The sequence below is a fragment of the Sceloporus occidentalis genome, unplaced genomic scaffold, assembly GCF_023333645.1.
Source record: "Sceloporus occidentalis isolate IW3139 unplaced genomic scaffold, rSceOcc1.0.p SCAF_8, whole genome shotgun sequence".
NCBI classification, from domain to species: domain Eukaryota; kingdom Metazoa; phylum Chordata; class Lepidosauria; order Squamata; family Phrynosomatidae; genus Sceloporus; species Sceloporus occidentalis.
In genome coordinates, this window is record NW_028316988.1 from 13,072,851 (window position 1) to 13,094,878 (window position 22,028).

At 43.9% G+C, this 22,028-nt stretch overlaps 1 protein-coding gene across 9 annotated transcripts in view; it reads right to left on the reverse strand.

Moving 5' to 3' along the window:
• The window catches only part of SPTAN1 (spectrin alpha, non-erythrocytic 1), a 47,085-nt gene that overhangs the window by 21,729 nt on the left and 3,328 nt on the right, over positions 1-22,028 (reverse strand). For 8 of the 9 annotated variants that reach the window (XM_089534762.1, XM_089534759.1, XM_089534761.1 and 5 more), the window contains exons 2-23: positions 19,657-19,707; positions 13,219-13,458; positions 12,956-13,081; positions 9,978-10,118; positions 9,192-9,338; positions 8,611-8,744; positions 7,963-8,107; positions 7,653-7,807; positions 6,766-6,901; positions 6,025-6,126; positions 5,715-5,852; positions 5,094-5,204; positions 4,832-4,909; positions 4,529-4,684; positions 4,026-4,230; positions 3,664-3,845; positions 3,109-3,352; positions 2,679-2,801; positions 2,354-2,571; positions 2,063-2,155; positions 1,562-1,696; positions 942-1,090 (exon numbers count right to left, since the gene is read on the reverse strand). In XM_089534762.1, coding sequence (XP_089390888.1) covers positions 942-1,090; positions 1,562-1,696; positions 2,063-2,155; positions 2,354-2,571; positions 2,679-2,801; positions 3,109-3,352; positions 3,664-3,845; positions 4,026-4,230; positions 4,529-4,684; positions 4,832-4,909; positions 5,094-5,204; positions 5,715-5,852; positions 6,025-6,126; positions 6,766-6,901; positions 7,653-7,807; positions 7,963-8,107; positions 8,611-8,744; positions 9,192-9,338; positions 9,978-10,118; positions 12,956-13,081; positions 13,219-13,458; positions 19,657-19,689 — 3,191 coding nt within the window. In that variant the 5' untranslated portion in view covers positions 19,690-19,707. The remainder of the gene's footprint in view (positions 1-941; positions 1,091-1,561; positions 1,697-2,062; positions 2,156-2,353; positions 2,572-2,678; positions 2,802-3,108; positions 3,353-3,663; positions 3,846-4,025; positions 4,231-4,528; positions 4,685-4,831; positions 4,910-5,093; positions 5,205-5,714; positions 5,853-6,024; positions 6,127-6,765; positions 6,902-7,652; positions 7,808-7,962; positions 8,108-8,610; positions 8,745-9,191; positions 9,339-9,977; positions 10,119-12,955; positions 13,082-13,218; positions 13,459-19,656; positions 19,708-22,028) is intronic. The other variant, XM_089534755.1, reaches the window with a different exon arrangement.

Consider the following 22,028-nt stretch of genomic DNA (forward strand, 5'->3'; position numbering starts at 1 on the left):
CTGTTGGGTGACCTGAGCTAGCCAGTTCCAGAGGTACAGTGCCCTCTGTGAATGTGCAGTTATCAACATAAAAAGCTACCGACATAAAGCTGTTTACTATAAGAAAAAAGGTAGCCATGCTTTTTATTCCCAGAATTTTATCCCATCTGGTTTTTATTTTGACAACTGACAGAGCCAATCATCTTTGCGGCATTTTAAGACAGTGCTTCAAAGAAGGCACTGGACCTTTTTTAAAAAGGAGGCAAATGACAAGAGGGAGAGTGGCCAGGAGGAAGCACAAACAACAGCTCTGCTCCTGAAAGAACTGTGCTAAGGAGGACTCAGCTATATGTGCCTCCTTATTAGCTGCTGCTTCGCCATGCACACAAGGAAGGGCAAGTAAATAAGCTTTTGTGGCATATTTGCATAGCAAATTAAGAGTTTTCAGAAACCGTTTGTCAAAAAATTAATGCACACTTCTCATGCCAGGATTAAGTCAAGTGAGAATTATTTCCCAGCCAAGCCTGCCAAATAACCTGTAAGCCCTGCAAGGGACAGTACTGTACTTCAGGCCTCTTAGTGTAAGGAGGTTTCTCATTCAGAACCACACATGAAGAAAATCTGGAGGTCATGATTACAAAAACACACAGGCTGCTTAAGACTGAAATGGTGAAGAAAGAGTTAAGATACAGAAAAATGTAGACGACACAAGTTAGGTAGTAATTAAAAAAAACTCTTTAAAACAATGAAAATGGAGAGGAAGCAGAAGAAGCCAAAAATTAGGAAGTAAATGGACCCATTGAAGAATTAAAAGGAATGTGGTATGCTTTCCAGTGGAACCATCTCTAGAAAAATCAAGTAGGAGTTAGCAATCTTAACCCCTAAAAAAAACCCTAACACACGAGTATGACCCTTCATCAGCAATCCAGCTCACGCTTCAGGCCCTGCGAGTCTGATCTTACTGGTTATCAATCTGCTCCTGCCGCAAGGCAATGCTGCCCTGTTCGTCCAGAAGGTTTTCTCGGGAGGCAGACTGTGCTGGGTCCAACTTTTTCACGTAGGCAGCCGGCACAAAGCCCTGACGGTCATTCACTTCCACTTTCCACCAGTCCTGATGGAAAACAAAGCAGGTAGCCTTCATTACATTTTCCTTTTAAGTCATCTGTTCTTCTGGAAGGAGAACTCCCAAAGTCACCTCAAGCTCAGAAGTGTGCTTCCGTGTACAAGGCAGATTGCATGGTAGAGCTAATACAACCAACCAACCCTAGCAAGAGGGGATCTTTCAACCCAGAATAAATATAGAACAAGGCAATTATTCCTGAAGTCTTCAGTTTCGCACAGTCTTCATGCTTTTACCACCCAACCTATGAGATGGGGCACATTTTTTATTTTTAACCCCCCTATAGGTCATTCCTCCTTCTCTCTTTGGGTGACCAGATGCAAAGTTCTATCCTCTTTCACACTAGGCCTCTCCCTGTTAGTTCCAGCTTAAAAACTGACTATCCCCTTAAAAGCAAGCAAAAATGGCAGTTATGATGCTGAAACTGCCAGATGCTTAAGACAACAGTTTGAGATGTTTTACCTTGTTGGTACTATTCAACAGAGTCAGGATGTCTCCTTTCTTCATCGTCACCTCTCGAGGACTCTTCTCTTGATAATCATACAGAGCCAGAACCAGTTCTTTGCCAGTTTCATCGTCAGTCGGAGCTACTTGTTGCTAAACACAAGAAAGAGTTGTTCCAAAGAAGAGAAAGTAAACCTTTTGCTTTTATCCTATAAAGATAATTTCTGGGAAGGGGGAGCAGAAGACACAAAATGCTCTTTTCCAAAGGTTTTACAGATGTGTACAAAACCTTCAATTGGTAACCCTTTAGGGGCAAGTATGGAAAAGCAAGAGTAGATAGATTCGCAGCAGCCACGGTGCCAAATTGCGCCATGGGTTACACATTGCCCACCTCAGCTAGTTAAGAGATTTCTTGAAAAGGTTTGACAATCACTGCTTCACTGCTGCCCACCCAGCGGCAACATCCAGGGCTTGAAAGAAAAAGAAATCAGAAAGCAACAAGTGCCCATTCCTCCTTACCCGACAAGCCTGGGCCTGCTCCCTCAGTGCCTCAATGCTGCTGCCATAGGCGGACAGATCGGACATCAGGGCTTCATGCTTCTTGAGGAGAGCCTGGAAACAGAAGGACAAGTCTGCATTCTTAACATTTATACCATCAGATACCCTGCCAGATGTCCAGTGGCTGTGCTAAGGATTGTAGGAGTTGTAGTAAACCCCCAACTGGAGAGTGCTAGGTTAGGGAAAGCTGCTCAAGAACATTGTCTTACTTGGGATGAATTCTCCCATTTCAGGATGGTGACAATGACATACCTCAGCTGAATCCTCATCCTTTCCATAGTCGGTGCTGCCCACAATGGGCTCTTTCTCCCTCATCCAAGACTCAGCCTCGTTGGCATCAGCAAAGTACTGTTGGGCTTGCAGAGAATCTTCCAAATCCTGCCGGCGCTGGGAGGCCTTGCCTTTCAAGGATTCCCATTTTTGGTTCAGGTCGTTCAGTTTGGCTTTCACGTCTTCGGCTGCAAAGTGCCCTAAGTGACAGGAGAATGGCAGTTTCAAGTAAGTGGTGGGGAAGAAGGCACCTGAGCCCACCTCACACAGCCCTTTCTGCCACAACATTTACATTCCTGAAACGTACCTTCCTCCACCATGGCATTTCCTTTCTGAGTGACTGCTTTGATGCGGGGTTCATGGCCTGCAATCTCGGCTTGTAAGGCTTGGTGCTTCTTCAGCAAGTTCTGAACCCCAATCAGGTCCTTGCCTGAAAGACAAGAGAGACGGGCCACCATGATCTGCCATTCCAATCAATATAAATCACATAAGAGCCGCTATAACTCACATGGCTTAATTACAGAGCATAATTCCTTCTGCAGCAGGAGAAATGGTGCTGGCTTTCCTAGGTATCCAGACTCTCCTACATCAGTTTCTGAGCATCCTTAACAAATGCCCATCATATAAAATGCACCCAATAAAATTTAGGGAATCCAATACATTCTAAAAAGATGCCTGGACACATAACAGAACTACCCATCCAATACTCTCCCTGTTGAACAGAATGGTGCACAAACCTCTGTTGGTTGAAGCTGCAATAGGCTCCTTTTCTCTGATCCAGGTTTCTTCATCCTCAACATCCCGGAAAAGCTGCTGCAGGCGAAGAGAATCTGCCAGCTTCTGTTTGCGTGCCACCATTGGATCTTTCAGTGCTTCGTAGCGGGCGACCAAAGCCTCCTGCTTCTTTTTGATATTGTCGGCATCAAAGTGTCCCGCTTCCTGGAACTGTCGAGCTTGGATGGTGATGCCATCAATGCGGTCCTGAAACACATTATTTATTCAGATGTGCAGTAGCCTTCATATAAATGCCACTATGGAATTTGGTGCAAAGAATGCTTCCCATTCTTCCCGCTCAACTATGGAATGGAAAAGCTTCTTAGGACACTGTCCTCTTTCATACCACACAGTTACAGCACTAGGATTCCACTACAGCTTCTGTGGCTGCTTCCTACAAAATCCTGAAGTTTGTAGTAATACAGTTGCACTTCCCTAAACTGCAAATCCCCGGCAGATACATAGTGTATAACAGTGAGTGTCACAAGGATGTGGGAAAAGGCAGGCAGATGCTATACCTGATGAGCAGCGACATCTGCTTCTAACAAAGCATGTTTCTTCTGAAGGTTCTGGACGTTTGTGAGGTCTTTCCCATAATCGTCAGAAGCCAAGTGCCCTTCCACTTCATATAGCCACAGTTCAATGTCTTCCACATTGCGGTTGAACTGCTGTTGCTGGTTGGCTTCACGAAGCTTAATCCCTGAGAAGGGAAAAAGAGAAGAGTTTAATTTGAAATTCCTTTCAGTCCACTGCTCAACCACTATCTTGGGGATTCTGGAATAATTTGCAAAAGCCACCTCATCATTTCTGGAATGCTACAAAATGGTATCATTTGAAATTTCTCATTTGTGTCTCTTTTCACCGACTGGCACAGCCTTACCTTTCAATTCAGTGGCTTCCAGGAGCTTCTTCCACAGGCTGATGACTTCATTCATGCGAGCGGCCACTTCGTCTGAGGCATAATGCTTGACATCAATCAACTTCTGCCCTGCTTTCTCCAGGCCATCGATGCGACTCTGGTTCGCAGAGAGTTCAGCTTCAAAAGCCTGGTGTTTCTGAACTTTTCCCTGAAGGTTTGATGGGTCCTAGCAAAACAAACAGCCCCAAAAGTTGTGAACTAACAGAAGTTTTGGCACTAAGAGTTGTACAGGACAACTGTAATGATAAAAAGACATTTCCAAAAGACTGGGATCTGCCAGATGTGATTTTTATGGCAAACTTTGTTCAGCATACTGGTATTGTCCCTAATTAGAGCTGTAAGGGTCTGGAATTTCTTGGGATGGTAAGAGAAGCACACTTCTACATATCAGAATCACCTTTCTCTTTCAATTCAACACTCCTAACAACACATCCCAATCTGAAATGCCAAGGTTTTGGCCCCACCTTGTAAGCTTCATCAGTTGCAGTTTTCATCTTCTCGTTGACCCAGCTCTTCAGCTCATCCGAGTCTCTGAAAAACTGCTGCAGGTGGAACGAATCTGAAAGCTGAGTGCGGCGACACATGGCCCGTTCATGCAAAGCATTGCGGCGGCTCAACAGCTAGAATGAAGCAAGGGTGAGAAGGCAATCTCTCATTAATCTATTTGGTTAAGTTTAATCATAGCAAAACTTTCAATCACATCAACTGGAGAGTTCTAGCTTTTCAAAAATATGCTATGAAGGTGTACCAGAAAAACTTTGACTTACAGCATCCCTGCGAGTAGCAACATCTTCTTTCGCATAGTGGTTATTCTGTATCAGTTTGGTAGCAAATTCATCCAGGGCCTAAAAAACCACAAAGCCATTTTAATTCACCTGGAGTGCACCAAATATTTACAGTTGCTACAACCCTGCAACTGTCAGCAAAATCCATTATTCTCCCTCCTGGTTACACTACTGTTATTTTCTCTCTCGGATATACAGTATATAAATAACAGTGGATTTTTTACCCAGCATAAATATAACTTACTGTTATTTTTTCTTCTTGGGCACTGAGGGACTTTTCAAAGTCCTCATGCTTCTTTAGCAGGGCTTCCACGCTGTCAAGAGAGTCTCCAAGGTCCTCATTTAGCAAGAAGGCCTGAAAGAGAGACGTGTGCATTAGAATGAGACTTAGGGACCACCCAATGAAATTTCACTGGTTGCATTTGCAGAACCGACAAAAAGGACTCCTTCACGTGATGTGGAATTCATGTAAGGAGGTCACAGCCCCAAGATACGGAAAACGCCATCTGTTTAGGTCAGGGTTTCTCAACCTTTGGTCCTTCAGGTATTTTGGACTTCATCTCCCAGAAGTTCAAGCCACCTTGAAACTTGCAGACCTACTTTATCCTGGTTCAGAGTTAAAACTAGCAAACTTCTGTACAGGATTCCCTAGGGCATATTACACCTCATTTGCTGAGGACAAGTTTCCCAGAACAGTAACATGGTGACCAGAAAGAGAAGGGATATTTCTGAACAAGGCAGACAAACACATTCATATACATCACAACAAGCATTCCTTCTGGGCAGCACTGCATAATAGATGGGTGTCCACACAAGCCTGACTATGTTGGCCTGCTGTGCTCAGTACAGTGCCTATGACACTTACTTCTTGTTTGCTCATCCAGTTATCAACCTGCTCGGTGTCCCGGTAAAAAAGCTGCAAGTCCATGCACTGTTCGTACTGCTGCCGACGAAGCTCCCACAGTTCCAGGAGGGCTGTTCTTTCCTCAGAAAGGATGGTCAGCTAAGGGAGGAAGGAGAAACACGGTAAACTCAAAAGGCACGAGACTCATCACTCTCCCAAGAAGTCTATACTTTAGGACTAATAGAAGGGAGATGGAAGTCATGCTATTGGCCTCAAAAATTAAGCTTTCTTTTCATCTCCTAGCTCATTGCATTTCAATGAACCATCTTACCTTCTCTCTAACTTCATCAGAGGCATAGTGACCAGCAGCGAGCAAAGCTTGACCAGATTCATCAGTGGATTTAAAACTATCTTCATGAGCATCAATTTCTCCCTGTGACCAAAAAAGTTTTTAAAAAGTAAAAGGTAAAAAAAAAAGAAAGAAAGAAGTAATTTCCACATGCCCAAATGGCAACATAAAAAACCCACCCAGACACAATACGTGACACATGTGCACCTTCCCACCGCTGTTGTCTCTAAGAGATGCTCTGCCAGTGTCACACGTACATCCCAACTACTACTGCTGCTGCCCAGTGGCTGCTGGGCACATTTAGTTTGGCTCCTCAGCAAAAAAAAAAATTGTCTGATGCAGGAGACCCTACCAGCACAAATCTACCAGCCCCTTGCCTCACAGGAGCATGCAATGCCAACAGCATGGAAAGGTCTTGCCATAGTGGCACCTACAAAGAACCCACATTGGTTCATCTGGAAGTCTCTGGCTTCCAGTGTGTTTCCAGGCCCAGTACAAAGTGATCATTTTAAGGGGAAAGGCCATAGCTCAATGTCTGAGACTCCTTCAGACGGAGAATGATCCAGGTTCAATCCTTAGTTGGGAAAACCCCCCGCCTGATGAAGCTCTGGAGAACTGCTGTTGCGAGGCAGCGGCAATGATACTGAATGGCACGGAGCAAGGTCTGATATCCTAAGGACAGGGCTTTCCTAAGAGAGGCAGGCTCAGTTCTGGGGCTCTCACCTTGTGTTCTTGATGTCTGTCCAGCAGAGCTTCAGCTCCTGCCACGTCGTTCGCAAGTTCATCAGCATTAATCAGAGCCTTCATTTCTGTCACCCAACTAGTGAGATCCCGGAAGTCTGCAAGGAATCGCTGCAACCTGTAGGAGAGGAGGAGAGACAAATGGTACAAGTGAAAAACAGGGTGCCTACACAGAAATGCCATTCTTACCCTTTTCTAGGACAGAAAACCCACTTTTCACATTTCTGCACCATCTCCACTGGTTTCAACCCCTGCTTTCTATTCTTATGCCTTCATTACTGTTTTCTCTTTTCAACTGTCTTTCTAGTTCCTCATAGTATTTGAGCCGCTCCTCCCTTCAATTAGTCTTCCGTCCTCAAAATCCACTTGGATAAAGCCATTGGCCACAATTCTGGCCACTAGAATCTAAAGAAAAAAATGAACTTGCCAGGAGTGTACAATAAATAGCCAGTGCGGTTCTAGTGAATCTTTACTAAAGTTGCTTATTATTTGGCCACAAATAACAGTGGAACAGAGGAGGTTCCTTCTTAAAGCCACAATCCATGAGGATAAAGCTGCAGGCTTATATGCCTCATAATGGATTAAAGGAATGCCACAAAAAGAAATCATTAGAAAACTTGTTCTACTGCAGATGACAGGATAAGCCTCTTTCACTCCTTCTTCGGGAGTTAACGAAATTGTTCACTTTGGAAGTAAAATCCAGGACGCACGCATACATAGTCAGTACCTTGGGAAATGTTAATCTAAAAGAAACATCTGACGATGCCTCTTTAACTGTTCTTTATTAATGGTTTGGTAATCTGCATGTGGATTATTTTTTGAAAGAGACCAGGTGGATATGCATGCATGCCTTTTTAGAGCATTCTTACCTGTAGGAGTCATTCAGGCGAGCGTGCCTCTCAGCTGCCCGGGTGCGAATCTGCTCCCAGTTTGCAATCAGCTCTTCCCTTTTCACATGGATCTGAGAGGCATTGGGAGGGTGAGACTGCTGCAATCTGTCAGCTTCTGCACACAAAGCCTTCACCTAGAGAGAGACACACAAGACAGAATAAGGTCATGACTTCATGACAAGTTCAGTTTAAGTTGATGAGAAACACACATGCTCAACTCTTCCCCAAAAGTAGGACTCAAGGAAGCTTTAATATGATAGTTCTACACATAAAGCATCTACTCCTCTACCTTATCTTCAAGAGCAGCCAGATCTCTCTCCAGGCCCTCATGTTTGCGGAGTAAAGCCTGGACACTTGCAAGGTCTCTGCCAAAATCATCAGAGGCCATCAATTGTTCTTTCTCTTTAATCCAGCTTATAGTTTCATCCACATCTCTGCAAGAAAAAGGTCCCAATTTAGTTCATATGCATTTCACCATCAGGGTGAAGACAGCAGGCAAAGAACTCTCACAAATGTATATCCCTCGTAGCGCATTCTTGCTATTCTTGCACAGACATTAGCCAAATTTCACCACAAATACAATTATGGTTGAACATGCATCAGCCAATATTGACCCCATTAAAAGCTTGGGATCCCTGCTTCACATGGCAATTCCCTGCAAGAAGACACTTTTATTACATTCTAACGTCTCATACCAAGGACCAGAAAGGACTCAGTTACAGAGAGCAAAAAGAGTAAGGCATGCCAACAACTGTGAAGAGAGTCTCTGTCAATGAAGCTAACAAGCAACAGAAGATACAGTTCATTTTTTGGATTAGAAACCAAAGCATTGGACACAGATTCTTGCATGCAGCTTTAAATGCACAATTTTATGTTAACTATTCATTCAGATTTAAAAAAAATCAGCTGAAGTTGTTGAATCCGATCAAGTCCGTACCTGTTAAAACGCTGCACTTCAGCTGCTCCAAAGAGTTTTCCTTGCCTCTGAAGAGCCAGGCCTTTCAGCCGCTGCCAGCTTGCATTGACTTCATCTTGTTTGGACTTGATTAATTCTTCTTCAGGATGCTGCTCCTAGAAAGTGAAATTTGGGGCAGGGAGGAAGGATACCTTTAGATTAATCTGGACTCATGGAAGCCATTCCTTCCATCTCCGGATGGCTTCCATTACCATCCACCCACAATGGAATTCAACAGTATTTTCACTTGACTTATGTATAACCCTAAGCTTCCTTCTGTGCACTGGAAAGCTTAGAAGGTACTGGCAAGTTCTTTGAATTAATCCAAAGTGCTACTAGTTACAACTCCCATATCAGCAAGAAGGCCTTCTCCCTTGACCTCACCGAATGTGTCTGTGACAGTGGCTGGATCAAAAGAGCTTAAAGTTTAGTCTGCCTTGTAGAAGTAGGCAGTCTTTCAGGTATGTCAAAGACACAGAAGCCTGGGAGCTTCTAGAGCTACAGTCCAAAACACTGGCTATGCCAAGCTAATGAAAACATTCTAGGTTGTGAAGAGCCATTACCTGGATAAGTTTGCCAGCAAACTGGTTCACTTCATTCATTCTCTCTTCATGGGCTGCCAGGTCTGTCTGGAACTCCTCAAATTTCTTCTGCAAAACCTCCACATGCTCCAGGTCCTGGCCAAGCTCTTCTGAGGTGACAATAGCCTCCTACAATACATGATGACACCGGCTGTAGAGCATATTGACATGCAGATAGGTATTTTCAAAAAAGGGGAGATCTGAGCATCCCAAAAGTAACTTTCATCTACGTTTAAACCTAGAGATACCTTTCTGCTACAAGGTAGTCTAAAGTTTCTTATAAACTATCGTCCTTTACATCATGAGTTGTTTTAATACAGTGTGTGCAAGCTTGCATGCCTTGGTTAAAAAAGCAAGACAGCAGACAATGGTGATGATGGCGCACACTATGCATTGAGGTTTTCAATAACAGTCTGGCATTGTCATGTACATGTTAAGAAGAAACTCGAAGCTGTCTCACTGTTAGAACAGAAAACTGCCATTTTCTGTTTTACCCATTTCTCTCCTTTTACTTTTGTACGCTCCCACCAGCTTCATTAAGGTCTAATGAGCTGCAAAAATCTATTTCTGAATAGTGATGAATCATTTCAATCATAGTTACATAATTATCCCACAAGCACCACTTTGTGTGTGTGCGCACCAAATAAGACTACCTCACAAGAGAGAACTGGAGGACTGCTCTGATGGGCCCAAAGTCCCGCGAGGCAACTAGATACCGAAGAGTCACCCTACACCAGGGAGCAGCCTCTCGCTCCCAAACTCAGGTACCTTATCATTGATCCAGTCCATCACATCTTCGCATTCTCGTAAATACTGCACGAGTTTCTGGGCTTGCTGTAGCTTGACCCCTTTCTCTCGCATTTTCTCCAAGAGCAGCTCCCACAAACGGTGAAGCTCCTGAAGGCGGGTCTGGTGAGGTTTTTAAACACAGAAATTTAATTTAAGTCAACAGAAACTATACTGCAGATATTAAACTCAGTATTTAAAAAAAAAAACTGGACAAAACCTGGCTGACTTTTCAACCTTTTCTAAGGGTTTGGAAAAGTCAAAGTAATGTGATCTGGTATTAAATTCCTAGGTGTCAATACAGGAATCACACCCAGCGGTCACTCAACATTGGTCCTATTCCCTAATGGATTCAGCAACCTCTGAATAGATCCTCCTCTCATCTTCATATAAATCTGCTAGTCCTAAGTCCAACTGTTAGTCCTAGCCAGAGCAGACCTGCTGAATCAGTGGGAACTTGGAAAGCTAGCACTTTTATCAATGCAGAGTAAATATGGATATGTAAGATACTATCAAGGGAAATGATTTAATAATAGGGGGTTTATGCTTGTATTCCAGTTTGCTTGTATCAGGTTACAAATAAATCTTAGTTGCTGGACAGATGAGGGTTACTGTCCTTGTACAAAGCAAAATGACTGAAATGTTACAGACCAGTAATATGAATTTTGCCCAGTTGAACCAAAATATTGGAAGAATCTAGAAACAGCAGCTAGAAAAGGAAGAGGGGAAACACAGAAAAACACACACACCAATGCCAAGAGCACACTTGCAAAAACAGGGCGACAGTCTGCTCCACCCAGCATTCCTTGTGCTGTGATCATCAATAACAGGAACCTGAAAGTCAAGCTGAGGAAGATGGGCAATCTCTGTCTTAACTGGATGCTTATTAAAGGTAAAGCCTACTCAGCTGTAAAGTTGGCTTTTTAAAAAAGATAGGGAAGAAGAGCTCACACAACTTGGGATTCTAACATTCTCAGGGTAAATCTCCATGTAACAAGAACATGAGGCTGGTGCTGAAAACGGGATCCATGTGCTCAGTGCTTTCGTTCCAGAACATGTAGCAAAACCCCATGTTCTGATGCTGCTGTATACATGCAACCACTTGCACCAACAGCCAATAACTGCGTGAACTGGAAGCTCTGGCAAACACCCAAATCCCATCATTTCCAACCAAAACAGCTCAGGACAAGGTTACCTGAAGGACGACCGCTATCTACGCAAATCTGCTCATGCCAGGTTTTTGACAGGAGAGACCTTGCTCTGTTGTTCTCTACAAAGTTGTGTGACTTTTTTAGAATGTCATGTTTAATAGTGACCAATGGAAACCCAAGGGCAAGATGACTTAATGGTGGCACACAGTTACAGAGCTCCTCTCCTGGGAGAAGTGTGAACAACCCTCTCATCTGAGCTTCAGAAAGGCAGCAACAACTATGTAGTGTGTGTGTGTGCCTTCCAGTCGCTTGTCAACTTGTAGTGACCCACGTGATTTGCACAGGATTTTCTTAGGCAAAGAATGGTTCTGCCAGTTACTTCTTCTGAAATAAGCCTACACAGCACCTGATGTTTGTTGGTGGTCTCCCATCCAAGGACTAACAAGGGCGGACCCTGATGAGCTTCCAAGATCTGAGGGTGCCTTTAGGGGAATGCTACAACACTTTTAATTGCCTTTGAACTTTTCACCTCCTACTTCAGCATTGCACTTTGAACCAAGCCAGTTGCTTGAATGCCCTTTTGTGCTACACTTGCAAGAATTTAACCGACGTACTGTGTTTCTGAGTTTTTTAATTTGGATGCTGCTTCAGGGGCTGGAAAGCACAGCAAACATTTTCTGTAATAAACTATTCTGCCCTGAGGCAGGTTAAATAAACTCAAGAGATGCCATTTTCGGCTGCAGCCCCGTGTTTTCGCAACATGCGGAGGTATTCCCAAACTGTAAAAGGAGTTGCGGGAGTGGAAAGGATAGAGGCATTCAAAGAAAACAAGAAAAACCGCAGCCACACAGCTAGCAATCCACCTACTCGTATGTGGGCCCCAACTTGGATAGTAGTGACTATTGGGCGCTGAGCGGTCCTGTATGGCGTGAAAGACTGAACCGATAACACACAGGGGTCACCATCGCAAAACAGAACAGAGATCAGAACCCGCATCCACAGACACCAGGCCCCATCTTTTAACATACTTTTATACGGATTACCTGGGTCTTAAGTGCTGAGACCATACTCTAGAATCCCCTTCTAGATACTGCTGGCCTGCAGCTCCCATCGCCCTTGACTATTCACCATGCTGGCTAGGGCTCATGCGAGCTGCAGTCCAACATCAAGAAGACCACACATCTTCCCTAATATTTTTTTTGAGCTCCTTCATAAACCAGAAATGGGTTTAAATCCTATTACTAGTCCAGACTAGAGCAGACCCAACGGAGCAAATGGATTTAAGTAAGTTTTGACTCGCTTTTAAAAAGTAAATCTATGGGTCTATTTTAGTTGGCACTAGCCAGCAGGATTCAAGTGATGGGCTACACATATCATACAGGAGAAGGTTTTTCCCAGTGATGGCATCTATGCTTAACAATGCCATCTCTAAAGGTCTACCCCTGCAATTATTTAGGTGGCAACATAAATCATTTGTGTTTATCTGAAACATGTCATTTGTATAAGCCCTCAGTCTGCCTTGTAATTCTGATTTGTTGTTTTATCATGGCTACCTGTTGTTAAGCATTTCCCTGTATTACAACATTTTTTAAAATCATGTATTCCTTTACGGTGTTGTGTACCACCCTGGAATCTGGACCCATGACAAGTGATACAGAAGTGTTGAAAGCATATTCTGTGAGATATAGGCTGGTGGGGATACTGCAACACAGTACTTGTGCTGCTCTAGCTAAAATGCTACTATAGGGAGCCAGCTGATCCATCTGTCTGTATATGATGCTGTGGCAAGCAAAGGCCTCCAACACTCACTCTTATGGTTTCACTTGCGAAATGCCCTTCCGTAATCATCAGGTTCCCAGTCTCATCCAGTTTCACGATGGCCCCTGCGTTGGCCTGAACCTCAGCTTCAAAGGCCTGGTGCTTCTGCAGCTTCCCCTGAAAAAGGAAACGTAAAATAGGAGCAGAAAGTTATTAATCTCATCATCTTATCCAGATCACTCCCTCCTCCACATGAGCAATGCTGACTGTTCATTTATGATCCCCCGGCATCCGAAAGTGGAAAACGCTCCTACCTGCAGATTAGTTGGATCCTTGTAATTTTCATCAGATGCAATCTGGAGCTTCTCCTGGATCCATTTTTCCAGCTCATCCGCATCGCGCTGGAAGAACTGGAACCTGTAGGAGTCTTCAAGCTTTTGACGCCTCAAGGTGGAGAGCTCCTTGAATCGGTGGTACCGGTCCAAAACCTGTTGACGCCGCTCTTGTATGTCCTCTGCTGTTTCCAGCACTTTTATGCCAGCAAGGTCCATTCTCTGAAAACCAAAAGCCACTGAATCAACCCATGGGCAGAACAGACAGTAAGGAAAAATCAAACCAAGAAAGCTCCCACCACAGCATTGAGGCAGAGCAGCTACTTTGAATGCAAAAGGTTGTAGATGGCACCTCCCAAGTTAAAAATTTCAGAGGATTGTATGGGACAGATTTCTGCCCAAAACCTTGAAAGGCTATTCTGAATAGACAAGGATGCGCAGTGGTGGCCTTCCAGGGATTTTTTGCCTGCAACCTCCATAATCCCTCACCATTGGTTATGCTAGTGAAAAATGATGGAGCTGTAAGTCCAAAACATCTGGAGGACAACAATGACCTAAAATGGTCTGACTTAAGAGACCTATGACAGCTCAAACTACTTCTCCCAACCCAACCCAAGATCTACCTATTTATGTTTAAAAGTCTGCATTTTATATTGTGTTTAAAAATGGCACAGTAACACAAGGCATAGCAGACAATTTAGAAGCGCCAAGAGGAAGCCACTAGCAGAAATAACATGAGCACTTTATGAGCAATTCACAGAGCATCTGCACTGCTGCAGTGCGGCGAAAGTCAACTCAGGCTGCTGCTCGCCAGCCCCAGAATCATCTACGAAAGAGACTGGAAATATCGGAAGAGAAAAAACCGCCCCACCCCACTACTACCATCTCAGCACTACTTATAATCTATTCTACTTATCGGGGATGTTCTGTTTCAGAGAGTTCAATGGGACTCCCTATGAAAATGTGTTTAAGACTGGAGCATATGTTGCCCTTCTGCTTTGCGTGGGTCTCTGAATATTACAGTTTTCATACTCTGGCTTCTTGGCCAAGGATGGATCACCAAACCCAGACATAATAAGGAATGGTAGCTATTCTATGTGAAAGCTCTCAGCATCGGCCCTGTGTGTGCAAAGGCTCATTCTTGTAACAAACCTTGCTGTGAACATCATTACATGTAAAATACACACTGTTTGCATGTCACACCAGGCCATGGCATGGTTTACTGGAAACTGGCCTACATATATGTAAACTTGCCTGTACTAACAAACTAAGGTTTGTTAATTGGCCCTGAACTAGAAAGCTTAACTCTTGTTGTCTTACTATTCAAACATCTAAGAGTGGGTTGTATCTGGCCTGTTTTCCCAGTTATCCACCCCAAAACAGAAACAGACCAAAAGGGCAGGTGAAACATGGAACAAGCCAGAGTTTATTTGGTCACCTGCTATGCAATTTGTGGCTTAACACAAACCAGGGCTTACTGTGATATGTGAATGGTCAGCAAGTGGCTTGCTTAATGGAAAGCCAATTAAATTTTTGGCCAGATTTTTGTGGGAAATGAAAAAGGACCGGGGATTGCTAGCGTATTAAATGTGCTGCTCTTACTTAACCTCTTTTCAGAGCCTCACAAAAACCAGGGAAACATCTGTGTGCAATTCATTTTTTAAAAAAGAAAGTAGAAAGGCGGGGACATATTTGCTACAGCTTCATCCCAGCATTGTCCATTCCTGCTCTCTGACTGAGAGAAACGAACATCTGGGTGCGAATTCACACATTCCAGAGCCCAAGAGTAAATCAAACCCTGCCAAAGACTGCAGTTTCAGCCACAGCAGTTGTTATTCTTGTGAACTCTTGGGGCCAGCTGCATTGCGGTATTTTAAGAAGGGGTGTGTGTGTGTGTTGTGTGTGTGTGTGTAGGAGGCCGAAGACTGCAGAGTTTGGCTGGTTCTTCACTTTTTAAATCAAAAGAGCATGATTTCAGATGTTCATTACCAAACAAACCTCTAAAGATGCCTCCATCAGCTGATTCGCCCCACCAACAGCTGCACAATAGCTACACTTTATTGTATATCAGTTAGGATTATTTTAGAGATAGTTTAATCATGTAATGTTGTTGTTTTAGATTGTACGCCGCTTGGCAGGTTTTTATTCTTTTCCCTTTATTTTATTTGACCCTTACTATGTAAAACGCTGTGCAAACTTTACAGTGCTCTATAAATAAATGTTAATAATAATAACAATCCCAAAGTAAGACAAGAGTTAGACATAAGGTCAGTAATCCACCCCACATTTGTGTATCTGACAAACCAGACACTCTTGTCCTGGCTCCCAACAAAAGGCACAAGGATGTGCTCAACGCAGGTGACTCACAGCTACAAATGCACTTTTTGGGTGATGGCAACCATGCCGAACCCTGGCTTTTCAAAACCGTGGAGGCTGCGGGTGGGGCAGGGAGGCTCTTTCAATGGCCATTTGTTCTCACTCGCATCTCTTCCTTGACAGGTTAGTCTCAGGCTTCCTAACATGGGCCACGAATTGGCTGCCTCTTTTGGGATCACACCTCTGCTTCACTCCCCATCTTCTTTCCTAGGAAGTCTGGGGTGGTTGTCTGGAACCCCTCGCTACTGTCCAGAGACAGAGAAACCCATAACGTAATTCAACTGCATCCCTGGGTTCAGTCAGAGAAACAAATCCCTTCTTGCTATTCGAGTCACATAGCTTGGTTTGCCCTTTCACGGGAATTTAGAAAAATGAAAAGCTCTCTTTGTAAGTACAGTAAGTGGAGCAAGTCAATTGTGGCAAAGGGGGAAGGAGTGCTTTGGTTCAGAATTAATGGACTGTTCCTTCCTGCAGGAAGAGAAAACACACACACAACACACACCAGCTGATGCCAGCATCTCTGTCTTCTGCCAAAATGGGACCTAGCCCTCACAACACACACAGCGACAAGCGCAGACCATCAGCAAAGCCCTGCAGATGCTTCAGAGTAATGCAGTCAAAGTGAAGGTGAAGGCTTTCACAGCCAGAATTGGTTTTTTGTAGGGTTTTTGGGCGATGTGGCCGTATTCTGGAAGAGTTTATTTCGCATCTGCTGGCAAAGTGTCAGGAATAAACTCTTCCAGAACATGGCCACGTTACCCGAAAACCCCACAAAAAACCAATGCAGTCAGCGTTCAACATTTTCATCCTGAAACTGCAGTCACTCTGTCTCAGCCAGAGAAGCCGCTTCCCAATTTGTTCCCTGATGCCATCATGCAGCCTTAAAACGCCCGTCCTTTGTTGTACCAAGCGAAAGGAATCAAGGCAGAGGGACTTCAGAGATGCTGGGCTGGGTCTGGAGTACTAAGACTTTGCTGTTAGGCCTGCATATGTAAGTAGGGGCGCACACAAACACACACTCACACCACCACCACCATCATGGCTGCATTCCAGGCATTGCAGCCGGCTGTTGGCGGTCCCTCCCTTTGCGATCTGTGTTGCGCTGATAAGGTCAGCTGCAGGGAGGCAGAAAGTTCCAGGCTGGGCAGGGAAGCAGAAGCAATTGGGTTGCTTTCTCCTAAGAGACTGGGCTGTTGGAAAGAGGGTGGAAAAAGCCAGGACACTTGCGGAGATGGGGTTGTTTTTTTCTCCTCCTCTAGTCGAAGCCAAGAGTCCCAGCTTGGCAAAATTTGGATACAACAAGGGTGAGCCATTCTGGCAGTCTAGGGGTGGCAAAAATATGCTGGGGTTTGGATCCAGGACCCTCCATGGATACCAAAATTCATGGATGCTCAAGTCTCACTCAATATAAATGACATAGTAAAGTGGTGCCCCTTGTATAAAATGTCAAAATCAAGGCTTGCCTTTCTGGCATTTTCATTTTTAAAAACATTGTTAAACCATGGGAGCTTGAACCCAGAGATAAAGAATCCGCAAATATGGTGGGCTCCGGGAGACACATGGTGTGTGGATTAGAAACACTTCAAATGTTAGTACAAGAGGAGACAACAACTTGTTTAGAAGGTAATTTGCTGGGTTTGGAGGCTTCCAGGAGAAATTATTCATGGTATGTTTGATGAGGAGAAAGGGCCACACTTTGCTCAGGACTCCTGGCTTCATGGGACTGCCATAGGAAAAGGTTTAGAGCCCTCCAGAGCAAAGGGAATCGAGGCACTCTTATTGTTTTAGGTACATTGTTATTACATGAACAAAATATTATTACATTAAACAAAAGCAACAAGAGGTATGGGAGACAACAAATAGGGGGAAATGGTTTGTAGCAAGTTCCAGAGAATTGTTTGTATTTATTTTACCTTCTTTATTTTATTTCCCCCCTGGAAACAATAATCGGAAAGACAGAAGGCCAGGCATCTAAGTGGGAATGCTGGACGGGGATATTTTTAGCCGCTGCGATGCAACAGCCATGATGTCAGCGGCACTATTCACAAAGGAACAGCCATTGTCAAGAGGTGGATTCGAGAGGCATTACGATGCTGCCTATGCCACACACACACCAACACATGGCACCTCACAGGCACAGACACCGTTTTAGTGTGGGGAAGAACTGGCAAACCAAAGAAGGGACGCAGTGGATCAGACCAAAGGCCTAGACACAGATTCAGGCATCCAAGGCTTGGAAATATTTTTTAAAATGTATAAGTTCCAAATAGCAAACCTTGATTTTCCATTTTATATACAGACATCATATTGCTATGCCATTGTATTGAATGGGACTTGAGAAGTGGAAACAGAAAACGCAGGCCTATGACTAACATCTTCACTTTCTTTCTCCTGTTTGCCTGATGAAGAAGCCAGTGTGACTTCAACAGCTTGCGATGTGTCATTGGGCCTTTTGATTGTCCCAATAAAGGTATCATTGCTTGGATGTTATTGCATTTGCTATATGGCCACACAGCTCCCCCAAGATGTTTTTGGGACCTTTCCTTTGGAGACCTGCTCCTCTGTTCATTGTAGCTGTCCTCATCCACACCTTTCCTCCTCTCTCCTTCCCACATTATTCTACAATCTCCACGGATGCCTACAATATCCTGCTAGATCCAGCTCTACAATATTTCTTTCAGGGTGTGGCAACCACAGCTGTACATAAAATCACACAATCTTAAGAGTCAGAAAAGGCCACCAGGGCCACCTGGTTAAACCTTCTGCCATGCAAGGTACAGACAGTTGGCCCTCCACATTTGTGGCGTTGGCTTTTGCGGCTTTGATTAATACGTTCTCTCTAGGTCTTCTAATGCAACTCTGCTGGAATTTGACCATAGAGCTGGGTTGGAGAACCTAGAGGTTCGTAGAGAAAACACTTCCCTGGGCATATGTAGGTCCTCCAACATGCTTCTGTGGTCAATTTCTGATGGATGTTGGTCACCGAATTGCACTGGAGGACCTAGAGATTCCTAGAGAGGTGTCCTCTCAGGTAAAAACAGTGTTTTTGTTATGTGCAGTTTTCCCACATTCACAGAGGTCCTGTGCCCTGAACCCCAGCGAATGTGGAGGGACAAGTGTATTGTTATCTATTGTCTTCAGCTGGCTTTATGGTACACCATCTTGAGTTCCTTGGATATAGTTTAAATAAGAAAGGAAGAAAGAAAGAAGGATTCATTAAGTATGTGGCAGTTTATTGAACAAAATAACAATCAAAGCAAACTGCTCCTTTCCCAGGATCTTTGCAGTTTAGAAGATTTCTTCACCACTATCATGGCCACTTTTTGGCTAATTTCAAGACAAAACAAGACAAAGGCCTTCATTATCCTCTCCAGAGCAAGAGTAAAGCATGACATGAAATTCTATTTTCCCACCCAGGATTTCAGGAAACATGTGTCCCACCTTCGCTTGCTAAGCCACCATCCCAGAGGGCCATATTAATCCAAGACCTATGATATTATTAATTTCCAGGTTCCCAACCTTAATCTCCTTGGTATTATATTGTTCTCGTCGGTGACCCCAATACGGAAAGCATTTCACTTTATTTTGGAATTAGAGAGTTGTAAGTCTTTCTTCTGACACAGATTCTATAGACATGACCTACTTAATTTTTACACAACTGAAGGAAACAGGAGAAAAGCAGAACTATCATAGTGTTGGCTGGAACAAAAAACATCACACAGCTTTTTAAAAGTCCTAATAAATTGTTTTGGCAAATGGGATAGAATTCACTCACATTGGTGACACACCATGCAAAAAAGAGGAGAAAAGCGGAGTCCAGAATGTATGATGTTAAAAAGCCCCACATTACAAAGCCGCTAGGAACAATCTCACAGCAGACAGCTTCATCTGTTTCTGTATATTTTTGCTGCAGGCATCAAGACACAGACACACAACTTGGAAGAAACGCCATGCTCACACTTTATCAATGCAGTATTTTTCTTTAAAAAGGAAGAAACAGCAAACCAGAGACGGATGGTGCCTCGCATGCAGAGCGCAAAATACCTGAACTCTGACTTTGCGAAATGATGACAACATGATGGAGGAATGCGGAGTCTAAAAGGGAGGAGGATACGGAGATAATGTTTTACCAGTTACAATTTAAGCACGTTATTAATTGCCACCTTATTTAGCTCTTAACTATCGACCCTCCCAGCCAGCATCATATTTGCGCAAAGCAGCCATTCACGGTCTTACTTCCGACCCAATGTTGAAGCCGATCGAGCCCAAGGAAAACGCTTTGGGAACATGCCCAGGTGGCAAATTATTGCTATCTGGCAAAAAACCAACGTGTCGCCAAGGTCAATATGCTACAATACAAGGTACAAATTCCAGGTTTAATACACATGCTGCAGGAGTGTGAAAAACCTTCTGTCTCCTATTTACAAGAGTCTGGGTGGTTTTGGTACCAAGATGACGATGAAGTCCAAAATCCTAGGCATGTTTACCTGGAAATAAACCCCACTGAGAACTGGGGAACTTACTTCCAAGTAAATGTGCATCGGATCAGGTTGCATAGGCTCAAAAGCAGAGTCAGCAACACCTCTCTCTCTCTCTGACCAGTAAATCCCCTGTTGTTTTTTCCCCTGAGAAGAAGTAGATGTGTGGTTAGATGTTTCTGCAAACAAACCAATGATTTAATATTAATATAACATCTTATTAAGCACGAATCAGGACATAACTTAATAAAATATAGCGGAGCACTGGAAGGACCCTTTCTTTTCTTGCAAGCGGCTCTTAAGGCCCTGCCACTGTGTTGTGCTTGGCAATCTAGGCCCTACCATCTGCAGTCCCTGCTCCACCCTGTTCTCTGGGAGCGGGTTCGAAATGCCTTCAATGAGGGAGAAAGAAATAAAACCCCGACTCTTAAGAAGGGGAAAGGGTCTCTGCTTAATATTCATTGCACCAAGGGACTAAACAGCAAGCCGCCTCACTCCTTCTGGATACGCAGCAAAAGGGCAACACAACCTTCTAAAGAGGGAGGGGCAGAAAACTGTGTTAAAACGTAATGCAAAGCATCATTCAAATAATGTTTTCTTTAAGAATTCCACAGACTGATTATATTCAGTTGCTAGCAAACAGCAGGTTCATTCGTATTTCTCTGTTTCACTGCTATCACAACCCAGTGTTTTAAAGAAAACGTAAAATGATTTTCCAAACACACATAGGCAACAGCTATATTTCTGCAGGTTCAGTTTGTCTCTTTCATGCCGTCATTTCTGCTTGTTCACGGATGGCTTCTTCCCAATACTGCAGAAATCATTACCAGCACCGTAAGAAAAAAGTCAGAATTTCTAGATGTCTGTCTCATTATTTTGTCAAACTGTTTTACATAACATTATACTAATTTACATTAAATATGCGAACCCAAATAAAACAGTGTTACAAAACAAATGCTGTCCAGAATATCTTGGGAGCCTCACATAAACTCATTTGTACCAATGAGCATTCCTGATCCTGGAATACAGAGAAACTCATAATTTCACTCTTTCTTCAATTTTGTTGATAGATTTGCAAATAGGAGAACAGAAACTGGCACAACAGCAATTACAAACAGAGAAAGAACCGTCCTCTGTCATCAAACGGTGTCCCAGAAAAAGGACAAAGGACTATTTATCCTGGAAAAGAGGTAAGAGCCATTCTATCTGAAGGACCTCTCAAAACATGGCAACTCCCATTGTTTTAAGCCAACGACGATGGCGGTGTTTTTCTCATGTGCTAGGAAGAGAGAGAGAGAGATTTGAGAGAGAGAGATAGGCAGCCTATTTTTCAATTCCCCGATTGGTTTGGCAAAGCTTTGGAAATCTGCTTTAGGGAGAAAGCCTTTCCCTTGGAAGCCGCAGAGAAACGACACCTTTGCGCCACTTGCTGAGAACATGAAAGCGAAGGGAAGCCATTGCTCTGAAATGTAGGTTACACCCGGGCGCCCGTCCTTTCTTTTCTGTGTACAAATTTCCCCACTTGCAAACCAGATTCCTCACTTATATCAGGGTGAGTTAACTATTCCTTTGGAGGAAGGAAGGAAGGAAGGAAGGAAGGAAGGAAGGAAGGGGAGAAGGGTCTGTGCCCATTTATTCCTCCCCAAAGGCTCTGTGTGGAGTATCCTGCCCCTCCTGCTCTGAAGGGCGGATCCTCCTCTTCTTTTTCCATCCTCTCCCAACAATGTCTCCTCCGTCAATCCTTTCCAAGGGCGGCGGAAGGAACAAACAGACCATCAGGGCCAAGAAAGCTCTGGGATCACAGCAACCCCACCCAGCTCCCTTTCGCCCCTTTGATGCAGCCAAGCCTATCGAAAAGCACATCAGGAGAGAAAGAGGTGCTGCTAGTAGGAACCTTACATTTGTTAAAAAAGCAAGCAGTGCTACCAAAGCTTACAA